Genomic DNA, 13,527 nt, shown 5'->3' on the forward strand with positions numbered 1-13,527 from the left:
CAATGTTTAGTCAAAGTTAAGAATCACTGCTTTCAAGAGGATTAGAATATTGACTCTCTGAAGTGCCTGACTGCATAGACCTAGATAGAAGAAATTTGTCATTATTATTTGAAACTCTGGATTTTTAAGTACAGCCCAAGAACCATTGACTTTTCTTGGCTTCTACCTCTGATTGAGTGAATTCAAGCATCTTGAACTTATCAGTTTCAAATTCTTTGTTGTCAGGAGCATAAGAATGTTCTGAGAGAGAATCTGCTCCTTCACCTTACTGATACCCACTCCTAAAAGTGGGGGGGGGGAGTCAATGCATGTCAGTTGCTCTTCCATTTGAATCAGCATCCAGAGTATGAGTTAAGAGATAGTCACATTAGTTGTAGGTTCACCAGTGACATGGGCAGCATTGAATTGAAGCCAATTTAGTGGCCCTCAATCTAACAGTAATGGAGGGGCTCCCCTCATCACAAGCTTATTGTGAATCCTTACATGTGACTGGAAAGCTGGGATAGGATTATAGAGAACTGTGATGTTGCTGGCAGTAATGATCCCCCACCACACACATCACCACACATCTCTCAAGATCCACTTTTCTCACACTGACCCTTGGGATTTTAGGGTTTGAGGATAATGAAAAAGGAGTTTATTTAGCTGGGCACAGTGGTGCATGCCTTTAATAATCTCAGTGACTTGGGAGGCTGAGGCAGGAGAATCAAAAGTTTGAGGTTAATTAGGCAACTTAACAAGGCCCTAAACAATTTAGCGAGATCTGTCTCAAAATTAAAAAATGAAAAGGACTGAGAATGTAGCTCCCTGGTGAAGCACCACTGGTTCAATCCATGGCACCAAAATCATCATCATCATCATCATCATCATCATCATCATCATCATCCCTGGTACCCAAATAATAATAGTAATAATAGTAATAATAACCAAAATAATAATAATAATTAAGAATAAGAATAATAAGAAGAAATTGCTCACAAAAGAAAAGGTTCAAGCAGAGGCTTAAAGCAGAGCATTTTGTAAATTTTTTGCCTCATTTTACGTGTCTACTAGGTGGAAATGACATGATCTCTTTATCTGTGACCCTTTCTTTAGTTACTTTTGATTGAACAATAGAAATGATCATCCTTCACCTTCTTTCTGGCATTTCTGGGTAGAATCATCATCTTGTGTGATGTGTCACACAAGAAGGAAGAACAGGGATTGATTTCTATGATAAAACATTTTTTAAAAAGTGTCTTTAGAGGCTGGGCACGGTGGCGCACACCTGTAATCCCAGAGGCTCAGGAGGGTTAGGCAGGAGGAAGAGTTCAAAGCCAGCCTCAGCAAAAGCAAGGTGCTAAGCAGCTCAGTGAGACCCTATCTCTAAATAAAATACAAAAATAGGGCTACGGAGGTGGCTCAGTGGTCGAGTGTCTCTAAGTTCAATCCCTGGTACCAAAAATAAATAAATAAATAAAATCTCTTCAAAATTGAGCTCTAATCCAGCTTCCTTTTCCTATTGTTCCGCTATGCATTCATTCAGGTCATGAGTCTCAAACTTCAGTAGTCCATGTTTTTTAAAGAGTCATAGTCTCTTTATTTCTATGCTTGCTATTCTGTCTGAATAACATTCTCAGCATTCTGCAGATACAGTTCTCATATCTCCCTCCTGTGAAACATTGTCCAACATTCTTCCTCCCTCCAGCTGGTTTACATTGTAGCTGGTTATTTCCTTCTTGGTACTCCTGAGGGAATTTACATCCTCTCCACTAACAGAAGATAGGATTATAATGTTTTTTGTGACTGTCTCTAATAAATGGCAAGCTTTTCCAAGTTGGCATAGGTTTGCATCATTCCATGGTAGTAGATATGATGCATTCACTATTAATTTAGTTTCATGAATGAGTAAATGAAAGAGAAGGAGAAAAAATAAGAATATAAAGAATATGTTCTGCCGTCTTACCATTTGGTGAAATTTTAATAAACTGGATCCCTAAGCTTCTCTTACTTCAGGATTAGTTTTAGTAGAGATTTCATGGAAAATGTTGATACCTAATTTGGAAAAGGAGAAAATGAAAAATTAGTATTTGACAGAGCTGAGTGGTAGCCAAGAAGCTTGTTGGGTTTGCATAGAGAAATTAGATCGTCGTGTAATTAGATATCTTGGTGTACATTTTATCCTAATAGTTGTTCTTCCTTCTGTAATCATAAAATGGATTCTGAGAAGCCTGTTGATGTTTTTCCAGAATGCCCTTTTTTGCATATATTTGAAATTTTCTTTTGGTCTTAGGAAAAAAAAAAGTTTAGTTAGGCTTGTCAATTTCATCACAACTCAAAAGAATAGTTTCTTTTTCCATAATGTAACAATGCAGATTCCCAGGTGATCATGTTGGGTTTGATGAGTCACATTTCAGATCACTTATAGAATCAATCATTTGACATCTAATCCCAGCAGAGATTTTGCTTATTTTATTCTAGGCCTTTGGACCTTTCTCTTCAATCCAGCTCTGAAACTCAAAATTTATTTTTATTTCTAGAATTGCATCTATCATTAGATATATATATTTAAACACTAGTAGTTTTAAAATAAAAAAAAAAAGAACTTAAATTGTACCTAATTGAATAGTGCTGGTCAAAAGGCTCTTTTCTTAAATTTCGGCAGTGAAATTGTGTGTGTCCCCCATCTCCAGGGATGTTTATTAAGAAAAATCAGCAGTTGGTAAATTTACCCTCTTTTTCCATAACTTTCCACCCACACCCTGAAATAAATTTTAGAGACAAAGTCTCCTTTGCTGCTATGATGAGAAAAGAGCCTCTTTCTGATTTTGTTAATGCAGAGGTCAGAAAGGGCCAGTATTGTACTAGCCGAAAAGAACCATGGATCACTGTGGTCAGGTGTTTCTGGCCTTGGCCCTTTCCCTTATAGTCCCTGAACAGAAGGAAATTGACAGTTTAGAGGAATGCTCCATGAGGCAGAAATCTGTTTTTTTTATCCACATATAGCAGACCAGTAAACTTTCTTGGGAAAAAAAGGCATTTATAATGCACCTTTGTATTGCACTGAGATATAGAATCTGATATTGGTTGGGCCTGCCTTTTATATGGGCACTGTTAAAGGCCATTATAAGTTTTCCCTCAAACCCTGTAATTGTTTGAAGTTCTGTGTGGGTTAAATAAAGAAGTTTTTTTTTTTTCTGGAGTTTGTACTTTTTTCATTTCATTTGTCCCTCTCCCCTGCCATATTTTCTGAAGGAAGAATCTAAACTAGTCAGTATTTGCTACTTCCTAAGATGCTCTGCCACCTTATTGATTGTCCCCACCTCTTACACCTCTCTTGTTGCTCATTTCAGAAAGATTTCCGAGTACAGGAACTCCCACTGGCTCGTATTAAGAAAATTATGAAACTGGATGAAGATGTGAAGGTGAGTTCACATTTATTTTTATTATTCATTCTGAAGCCAAAATGATGGATAGGATAGGATAGGATAGGATATTGCTCATTTCTCTAGAGCTCAGAGTTTCATTAAACAAGGAAAATAATTGTTATTGTCTGTTGCTTTTTTGGTTTTATTTGGTTTCTCTCTAAAACTAAATGAACTGAAATTGAACAGTTTTAATTATTATATGCAGCTGCTCTGAAAATTGGGGATCTCTTGTTGTTTTAGAGTATCGAGAAGATGCTGAGTGTTTGGTTTTTATATCAGGTGGCATTGCCTAGTTCGTTTTACTGTGCAGTGTAAATGACTTGTATCATGGCCATGCATGGTGGCACATAACTTGTAATCTCAGCTGCTTGGGAGACCAATGCAAGAGGATCTCAAATTTGAGGTCAGCCTCAGCAATGTAGTGAGACCCTGTTTGAAAATAAAAATAAAAAGGGCTCAGGATATAGTTCAGTGGTAGAGGACCCTGGGTTCAATCCCCAGTACAGCAAAAACAAAGAACATCATGTATTGTCAGATCAACAGGACAGTACCATCATCTTAGCATCTTTTGTTGTTGTAGTACTAGGAATTGAACCCAGGGGCACTTTACCACTGAGCTACATCCCCAGCCCTTTTAATTTTTCATTTTGAAACAGGATCTCACCAAGTTGTTGAGGCTGGCCTTGAACTTTTGATCCTTCTACCTCAGCCTCCTGAGTCACTAAGATTAGAAGTGTGCATCACCATGCCTGCTCATTTGGCAGCTTATTGCAGTCTCTGGCTAGTTAATCAGAGCTCTAAGAAATTTCTGATGTTAACATTGAACCTGTTCTGACCTTTTAACCTGTGAGTTTGTTTTACATGAGTGAATGTTTGTGAGACAGTTTCCTTAAGACTGGCCATTTCTATATTCCTATGAGGCCACCTCCCATTACAACTCTTAGGGAAAGAACAGCTCTGCCTCTACCTCATTACCACTTGGAATTAATGGTCTCTTGCATTTAAACAGAAAGCTAACAGTCCATAGCAATTTCCCCTTTTATTAGCGTTCTTCTTCCTCACAGCAACCTTGTGAGATTTGACAGGATAAGAATGTTTCATTCCATTTTACAGATAAGAAAGTAGGCACAAAGCTGAAGTAATTTGCCCAGCATGATAGAGCCAAGATTCCAGTTCTCATCTCCTGCTTCTTTAACTCTGGAGCTCTTTGTGTGACTCTTCCCTGCACAGAACACTCCACCAGGAATTTAGAGACTTGTTTAATTAAACTTGAACTTGGAAGACAGACACACTGAGGCACCTTCATTGCTTGAGCTTTTACTACATACCAAGCCCTGTGCTAGGTGCATATATCATCTCATTTGATTCTCATGATAACACTGGAAGGTCATTCTCTTTTTCATTTTGAGAAAAACAAAGCCAAGAAACATGAGAAGTCTGAGATTTTACCTATATCCATTGGCTCTTGAGTTTATTATCTTTCCCCACATTGTCTCTCCTTGGATTAGAACCTAAATCCTACCACTTACTGACTCTGTGGCTGGTCAAGTCTCTTCCCATTCCCTAACCCCTCATTTCTTTGAAGAGCTATTAAGAAGGTAAGAAAGCACCTTGCTTAGGGCCTATAAGTATTCTTCGTCCCTCTTCCCTTCTCCCTGTTACCTGCTTTGTTCCTATTCATGGATTTATTTTACCTTGGAATCTTCTGAGGCTACCACCTACTTATTTTTTTTTTAACTCTTGCCTCATGTAAGCCATGAGGCAAGAGAATGGTTTAAATGATTTGCTGATGATTGACAGGGAGGGCCTACGTCTGTTGCAGATGATCAGTGCAGAAGCCCCTGTGCTCTTTGCCAAGGCAGCCCAGATTTTTATCACAGAACTGACTCTTCGAGCCTGGATCCATACAGAGGATAACAAGCGCCGCACCCTTCAGGTAATATAGCAGGCTTACATTGGGAAAAAAAGCTGCCTTTGCCTGCTTCTCTGCATGGCTTTGGACCAAAAATTGTTCTTCCTTTGGCTTTGTCAGGCATCTTTCTCTGCATTGGGACCCAGGCATACCTTACAGCTGTGGTGATACTGTTTCCTTACCAAGATTCTTAATTTCCGAATCTTGCATGATTTTCACAGCTGGTGACTGAACTCTTCACTTGGTGAGCCCTCATCTAAACAGAGGCTCAAGTTATAGGATATTTTTCTGTTTCCAGATGTAAAAAACTTTTGGTTGAGAGCATTGAGAGATTCCAGGAAGGGACAATCTCAGGAAGAATTCGTAGTCTCACTGACTTCATTAGCTTTTTTTGTTCCTTGTCTGTCTTCCTGGAAATCCTTTTGTTTTCATTTTCTTTTTATATTAATACAGTAGTCAGCATTCTTATGGTATGTAAAACCCTTGGTGATTGGCTCTATAAACCCTCTCTTATAATCCAGGTCCCAATTCTGGGAGAAAAAGTTTCCCCAATATAAGAGGAAAGGTTTAACAGATACAAAACTGTGACAGTATTTTAATAATAATGCCAAGAAAGCAAAGTCTATTTTTTCCTCATTTCCCTTTGACTACCAAATTGAAAATACGTGTGTTTGTTTATTTATTCTACAAATTATGGGTGTTTACTGAACACCCATAATGTGCCAGGCACTGTGTAGGCTATGAAGATTAACAATACACAAAATAGACAAATTTCTACCATGTGAATCCTACATTCTAGTGCAGCCAGATATTGTGGCATAGAGTTAAGATTTGTTTACTTTATGAAAAATTTAAAGCAAAAGAACAACATAGGGGAAATATATTGAACTCTGATGCATGTGAAAATTGCAAAACAACAACCACAAAAAATTGCCCTGAAAAAAGTCTGAATCTAGAGAGATGCTATAAAAGCTACCACTTTCAAGATCAGTTCTGATTAATATGCAAAACACTCAGTTCCTTTGAAAAAGAAGATAGCCAAATGACCAATAAGCCTATGAAAAGATGGTGCAACATGATTAATAGTAGGATATATACAAATTAAAAACACAGTAAGATGCTAGTTTATACCCATCAGACTGACTAAAATAAAAAAGATTGACAGTACCAAGTATTGGTGAAGTGAGATGTCTGAAACTTACATGTTGCTGATCAGAATGTAAAGTGATATAATCACTTTGAAAAAACTATTTAGCACATCCGACAAACCTATCTCTACTCTGACTACCATTCTACTCATATGTGGACATTCCTGTGTAGAAATATTTATAACAATCATTTATACTAGCCCAAAACTGGAAGCAACTTGGGTATCCATTAGTTTTTGTATTATTAATAAATTCCAATATATCCACAAAAGGAATTACTATTCAGCAATAAAAAGAAATAAAACTTCGTTCCATATAGCAAGGATGAATCTCAAAAACATGTTAAGCAAAAGAAATCAGGAATAATTTATACTTGTAGAAATCAGAGTTGTGGTTGCCTCAGGTTTAGGGGCTACAGGGAAAAGGTGATTGGCTGAAAAAGATTAGAAGGGAACTTTCTATATTTTTATCTGTATTGTCTACCTGGGTTTACATTTCTGTATTTTATTGAAGATGAGTAGTAATGAATGTTATTATTAAAAAAGATAAAATATGGGAAGCTGGGCATGGTGGCACATGCCTATAATTCTAGCAATTTGGAAGGCTGAGACAGGAGGATTACAAGTTCTAGACCAGCCTCCACAATTAGTGAGGCCCTCAAAAACTTAGTGAGACCCTGTCTCAAAATAAAAATGACTGAGAATACAGCTTAGTGGTATAACTCCCCTAGGTTCAATCCTTATTACCACTCCTCCCCCCTAAAAAAAGGGCAAAATTTAAATTTTAGAAAGATAAATTTAGATATATCTGTTTTCAAAAAAGTCCAGACCATTTTGGTGTATGTTTAGAGGTGATTATTGTCTCCTTTACCCCTTTATTTCATCCATAGATGAGCCATTTAGATAGTTTGAGTAGGTATCATCATCAAGAATGTGACACTACAGTGTACTTACCTTAAATGAGTCCTGGCAGTCTTTAAGATATGCCCTGCTTCATTTGGGAGAGTTTATTATCAAGCTGGTTGTTGGCCAGGAGGGTGCACTGGAGTTTTGCATTTCAGTGGCTTGGGGCCATCATAGATACCAGAGAAGGAAAAACCAGAAAATTTCCATCCCCTATTTGTCTGATGAGTCACCATGCTTAAGGTGTGGTATGTAAGAAGTTGCTACTGATTTCTGTTAGTGTGTTGATATTTTAATATGAAGAATTTCAAACATAAGCAAAGTTTACAGTGAACATCTGTTTATTTACCACCAAATTCATTTTACTCTACTTGTTTTATCCCCATATCTAAACTATACATCCATCAAGTCATCTATTTTTAGGAAAATTTTTAAATTGACTTTCCCCTAAATACTTCAGTTTCATTAGAGCTCAGTGTTTTTTTCTCATTGCTTTTCTTTTGCTTTAAATGTCTCAGTAGAGTAAACAAATCTTATATACATAAAATGTGTTGGGTTTCAATAAAAATTTTCTAATTTTATTATTTAAAGGAAGGGAGTGTCATGCTTGGAGAGGAAACCTTATCAGAACAAACCTTGGTTTTGTATTTTTAGTCCAGTAACTCCTGTGTTCTCTTCCTATGCTGCTACTATTGTAGTGATTTCAACCTTCAATATTCATGTTACAGTAAACCAGATTCAAACCAAGAATTTATCACTGCAGCTTGGAAGTCCACAATAAGAATCATAGTTTTAGAGGGTCCAGCATGTATAGATCTAGTGATAAGATTATAACTACTTGTGAACCAAAGACAAAACATTACTTAGGGCCTAAAAGTGATTGAATAATAAGCTGACCTTGATAACCACAGAATAATCAAAGACTTCCTGGTTAAGATTGCTGGATTTGTCTATGGTTAGCTAGAGGATATTTTGATAGTTGCATGTAGGGCCCTAGGATGAGATAATGCAGGAAGACTAACGATTGGAGGTAGAGATACCCGTTTTAGAGCATAAGCTAGGTGTATCTCTTTCTTTTTTGACTTCTGTCTTAACAAGTCTGATTATTTGAAGTTCTTGAGTTTGACTGTGCTTATTTCAGTTATAGATGTGGCCAGGGATATTTAGTTTGACTTAAAAGTCATCTATCTTAATTGGAGATTAAGATGAACTAATTTATCCCCAGGCCAAATTTTCACTTTGCTTTTCTTTGTTACAGAGGAATGATATCGCCATGGCAATTACAAAATTTGATCAGTTTGACTTTCTCATCGATATTGTTCCAAGAGATGAACTGAAACCTCCAAAGCGTCAGGTGAGCTGGGGAAGGTATAGCTATGCTGCTGACTACAGAGCCTTGCCATACTGCTGTCAGACGTGCCTCTTCTCTTTGCACAAGGCATTTGCTCTTCCTTTTGTTCTTCTTTAGTCTAGATCCATCCTTAACATTTTTGCTACTCATTTATAGATACTTTTAACTCAGTACCTCTGAAGTAGTATTTCAGTGAAAATAGATGAAATTAAATTCAATGAAAAATAAAGATGTTAGTTACAAACAGTAGGCTGAACAGTGCATTTCAAGGTACCCTGAGGAAGTCTTATCAGAGTTCTTAATCTGAGATGGGAGAATATTCCCAGCAAGTTAATTTCAGATTTTCAGAAACTGCTTCTGAATGTAAACAGTGGTATTTGGGACAGGTGGGTTTTCTTTTCTCTTACTCTATATTGTGGCTCTTCGAAGTATCCTGGCTTCACATTAGAATACATTTTGGCATTTAAGAAATACCATTGCCCAGGTTTTACCCCCATAGGCTGAATTAGAATCTGTGATGCTGGCACCCAGGCATAGTACTTTTTAAAGCTTTCCAGGTGATTTTTAATGTGCCACCAGATTTGAGCACCACTACTGTACGAATGTGTCTGCCCTCCCCTTTCTTCTGTCTGCCCCTTTCCAAAGGTCATACCAGTTTTTTTTTTTTTTTCAAAGCACTTGGGTGCATGTAGCTCTTAATTGCAGTTGTAATAGACCCCTGTTCTGTGAGACTCATTGTTTTAGGCACACAGTTTACATAACTCATTAAGTATAACAGAAATGTTTGGGAAATAGTGGCCGAGTCTTAGGAACAAAGCTATACCTTGTTCTACTGGCTTTGTTTTGTTAATAAATTTTAAAGGTTTTTAATGAGTTATTTCATAGAAATAATAGAACAGCTGTTTCTGTTATCCTTAGAAGCAGTTGTTTGGTGACAGCCACTCTCCCTGTGTTGGCCTATGGGCATTCAAAGTGTAGGACAAGTGGGCATCCTAGTCAGCCTTAATTCTGACCTTGCACAGGGACCTTTGGGTTAGCAAGCCTTGTGTTGCTTCCTTACTGGAGCAGAGTGTGCTTCACTGCGACTGTTTTTTTCTGGGCAGTCTTTGCTACTGTAAACATCCTTGACTGGAAGCTGTAAGTTGTTCAGAGGAGCTTTCAGTCGGATGTTTACAGCGGCAGGCTGCCACGGTCGTCTCCAGCTGCGCATCGGGAGACATTGCAGGTTTGTGCCCCCAGACTTGATTCCTCCTCTTGGGGTGCTTTCCTACTCTCTGAGAAGTCACTACAAGGGCTCAGATCACTTCTCTTCCTTAGATCAAACAGTACATACCACACACCTGCTTTCCTTGTCGGAATTTTTTCTTCCGTGTCCATCCTGAGCCCCTTTTAAAAACAAGGTGGTGAGCTTGCTGATGAAATTAGACTTTGCTCACTCTCATTGTGCTAACTCCTTGTTCTCTGTGGGCTGCCTGCTGAATGAACTGGCTGGATAAAAGGGTCTTGTCCTATCCCTTCCTCCAAAGTGCTTCTGGTTCTCTCAGGGTGTCAGAATGCTCTGATCATCTCCTTTAAAAGTGTCTAGCTGAAACAGCTCCTTGCTCCCTAGATTTAGTTCTTTGTAGGTGTTTGAGCTATTGATTGGCATCCTATTTGGGACAGCTGCTGCCTGGCCTTTGAAAGGTTGAGATTGCTGAAAGCTGGCCTGAAATTCCAAGATAGCATTTTGAATCCTCTATGGACATGAAGTTTTCCCAAGCTCCAAATTGTCTGGCACCTCCTGAAGTCCTTTAAAAGCACCTACTCTCCAAAACTTACCCTTTCTGAAGGAGGCAACAGTTCACTCTTGCTATTAAAGTAAATGTACTTTTTTCCTAGTTTGGAAATGGCTGCACAACACTGTAGTGATGGCCTTAAGATGTGATACTGCTCATTCTCTGGCATTATTTGTCAATCTTAGCTTCTGAATAGATTCCAAGAACAACCCCTCTAGTTTAAATAGCCACTGCCAAAGTTGAGCAAGTTCCCTATTCTGGATTGATCCAATCATTCAGGGATTGTATTAGCACTAGTCAGAATATTGAATTGTGGGATTAAGGCCTGTGTCTTCTCAGAGATGCTTAGGAGTCTCACCTTTTTTATAGTGAAGCAAGTAAAGACTGAAAATAGAAAGTAATTCAGGCCTGACTTCTGCCCCACTAAGCTATGGGTTGAAAGTTCCTCCCTTTTGAAATGTCATTATCTTTTTACCCAAAAAGATTTTCTTTAAATCAAGCATAATCATTCTCTTGCTAGCTTATCTCCATTGGCAGAATAATGAGTCTTCATAATGCAAAAGAACCTTATGTATGCTTTCTTCCATCCCAGTGATTTGAGAACAGTCATGCCTTGTCCTGACAACAAAAACCTAAGTGCCTCTGCTTGATAACTCATTTCAATGTCCTAGATACTGCTTAGTTCATTAACCATCCTGGAGGATGAGTAGGAAGCATAGGAGAGACTCTTTACCTGTTCAAATAGGTTTTCACAAAGGGCGTTTTGGCTTCTGGGAGGGATACTTAAAGAGCTTGCTTTTGGGGGAAAAGACCATATTTAGTGTTAAATCATCTGTAATCAGGGACAGCTGAAGAGAGTCATAGGTCAAGGCTAGGAAGTGCCAGCGTCTCTGTGTTGCCTGATTTCCTACAAGCTGGTTCTGGGGCTCTTAGTCCTCTATACCTTCTCATCATCCAAGAACTTTTCAAAGTTAGGTCTAGACTTCAGTAGTTTGTGTTTTTTGTAAAATAGGAAGAGAGACCTCTTTAGAAAAATAAATACATTAAACCTACCTCAGCAGCTTTGAAAAGAGCAGTTGGCCTCAGTTTCATGGCTTTAATTGGTATCAACATTTTATCTGTGCCACAGCCAAAACCTAGTTGCCAGGCTAACCTTTGTTTATAATGGTGAGAAGTCAAGAATTGGAATGGATCTGGTATTGTCACTGTCAAGTTTTTCTGGAAATCGAAACCTAGATGAAAATAAAAGGAGATCTCCTTTATTTTCTCCCTCAGTATGATTATGTGAGGGTTAAAACTGTGTGGGTCTAAAACAGAATATATTAACTTAGAAGGTCAGTTTATGTTAAAGGACTTGCTTATGCACCCATAATGTTACAGGTTTCTCCCTAGCCTAGGTGGATGACTATCAGAGAATCTCACTATTATCCAGAGCCCCAGGTTTCTTAAAGGCTAGATGTCAGCAGTCCTAATTCCATTATCTGGGTCCCCAGGTATTAGGAAAGCAAAACAATACCCACCTCTATAATACAACTTTCTCCACACACTATGGCCACAGACTCCTAAAGGTAGCAAAAGAAAGCTTACAGACTTTTCTGTTGGTAACAGCTATTGGGTTCAAGAAAATCTGTTATACCACCAACTTGAAAAAGTACTTTCCTGCCTCTGTTTGCTATGTAAATCTACTCATTATTCATCTAGGACTTACTGAGCACCTACATGAGAAATGGTAGGGATAGTGGGGAGCAAGAGAGGGAGAAAGTAGGAAACAAATGTTTTCCCTTTTAGGACTTAGATTCTAGCAAACAGGCAGTTAATTTGACATACAGGTACAAAAATGTGTAATATAGATAGTAACATGGAAGCACAGTTCGGGGTACCTAAATTACTGAGGGAATGGGGTCAATACTAATTTTGTAAATGTCACATTGGGGATCTTTGAGGCATCCACAGGGTCTCTATAACTTGAAGAAGTATTTTTTTTTCTAAAAACCTAGCAAACTTGGCTCAGAATAAGGAAATTAGTAAATTTAGCTGATATTTTTACTCAGCCAGGCCACGTGGTTGTATGTTGTTGTTGTTTTGTTGTCCCAGGCAGGGATACTATGTGTCACAGGTCACTCCGGATCAGACGCCGATCTCTGTGTGGTCAGGGGCTGACCAACCCCCGACCCTCTGGGCTGTAACCATGTCGTAGTGTGTGTAAACATCCTACACTCTCAGCTGTGAGCTCAAGTTGGCTGGGAGAAGGTTGTTTACTCCTTCTGCCATGGAAAACGTCAGCTGAAGAAGGAACAGTGTCTTCATTCTGCAAATCGAACAGGATGCGACCTCCCTAGTCAGCCAAGGCAGCACCCCAGCGGAGAGCTGTCCATCAGGCCCCCTGGGTTGCGCTTCTATGGCTAAGTACAACCAGAACCAGATATGACACTGGATAGACATGTCCTCAGTAACCACAGAACTTTCAATGTCTGTGAAAACCTGGGCACTTGCCTACCAGTGCGTTTGAATCTGACATTTGATTCTGAAATTCTAGTCCAGGAAAAGCCCTGTTTCCCTTTGCCTTGCCCAGTCCCTCTTGAGTGGGTGGGAGCAAAGTAAGAAGAGTGCTGTCTGGTTGGGAGATTGAGGACCAGCCTAAGTGGCAGGATGTTTAGTTAGTGTCTTCCCCAGCACTGGCAATTAGCACTGTTCTCAGATCACAGGCCTTGCCAGCACTTACTGACAAGCACTGCTGGGGTGTGATTTTTAGTTACGGTAATTATTTGCCCGTTTGCAACTCATCGCACATTGGGTGATTACTCAGTACCTCAGAAAATTGGCTGTATGTTTTGTGAAGCCTATAGAATCTGTTATTTTTAGTTTGATTTAGCACAACTGGTCTCTTCGAATTCCACTTTCCTTTGGCTTCAAATGTGGAGAGCTCAGCATTCAGGAGGCAACTGCACATAGCCTCTTTGGGGAAGAATGGAAATTCACTGTGGCGGTTGCTGAGTCTGTTCTTTTCCTCTTACCTGCCTGTCCTTCCACCC

The 13,527-nt window shown here is 38.9% G+C and overlaps 1 protein-coding gene across 6 annotated transcripts in view; it reads left to right on the plus strand.

The window, feature by feature from the left end:
* Positions 1 to 13,527, plus strand: part of Nfyc (nuclear transcription factor Y subunit gamma) — a 62,617-nt gene that overhangs the window by 37,233 nt on the left and 11,857 nt on the right. For 4 of the 6 annotated variants that reach the window (XM_021735993.3, XM_005317872.5, XM_005317873.5 and 1 more), the window contains exons 3-5: positions 3,333 to 3,404; positions 5,230 to 5,343; positions 8,628 to 8,723. In XM_021735993.3, the coding sequence (XP_021591668.2) occupies positions 3,333 to 3,404; positions 5,230 to 5,343; positions 8,628 to 8,723 (282 nt within the window). The remainder of the gene's footprint in view (positions 1 to 3,332; positions 3,405 to 5,229; positions 5,344 to 8,627; positions 8,724 to 13,527) is intronic. The other 2 variants (XM_078026021.1, XM_040288453.2) reach the window with 1 other exon arrangement.

This window comes from Ictidomys tridecemlineatus, chromosome 11, assembly GCF_052094955.1.
Source record: "Ictidomys tridecemlineatus isolate mIctTri1 chromosome 11, mIctTri1.hap1, whole genome shotgun sequence".
NCBI classification, from domain to species: domain Eukaryota; kingdom Metazoa; phylum Chordata; class Mammalia; order Rodentia; family Sciuridae; genus Ictidomys; species Ictidomys tridecemlineatus.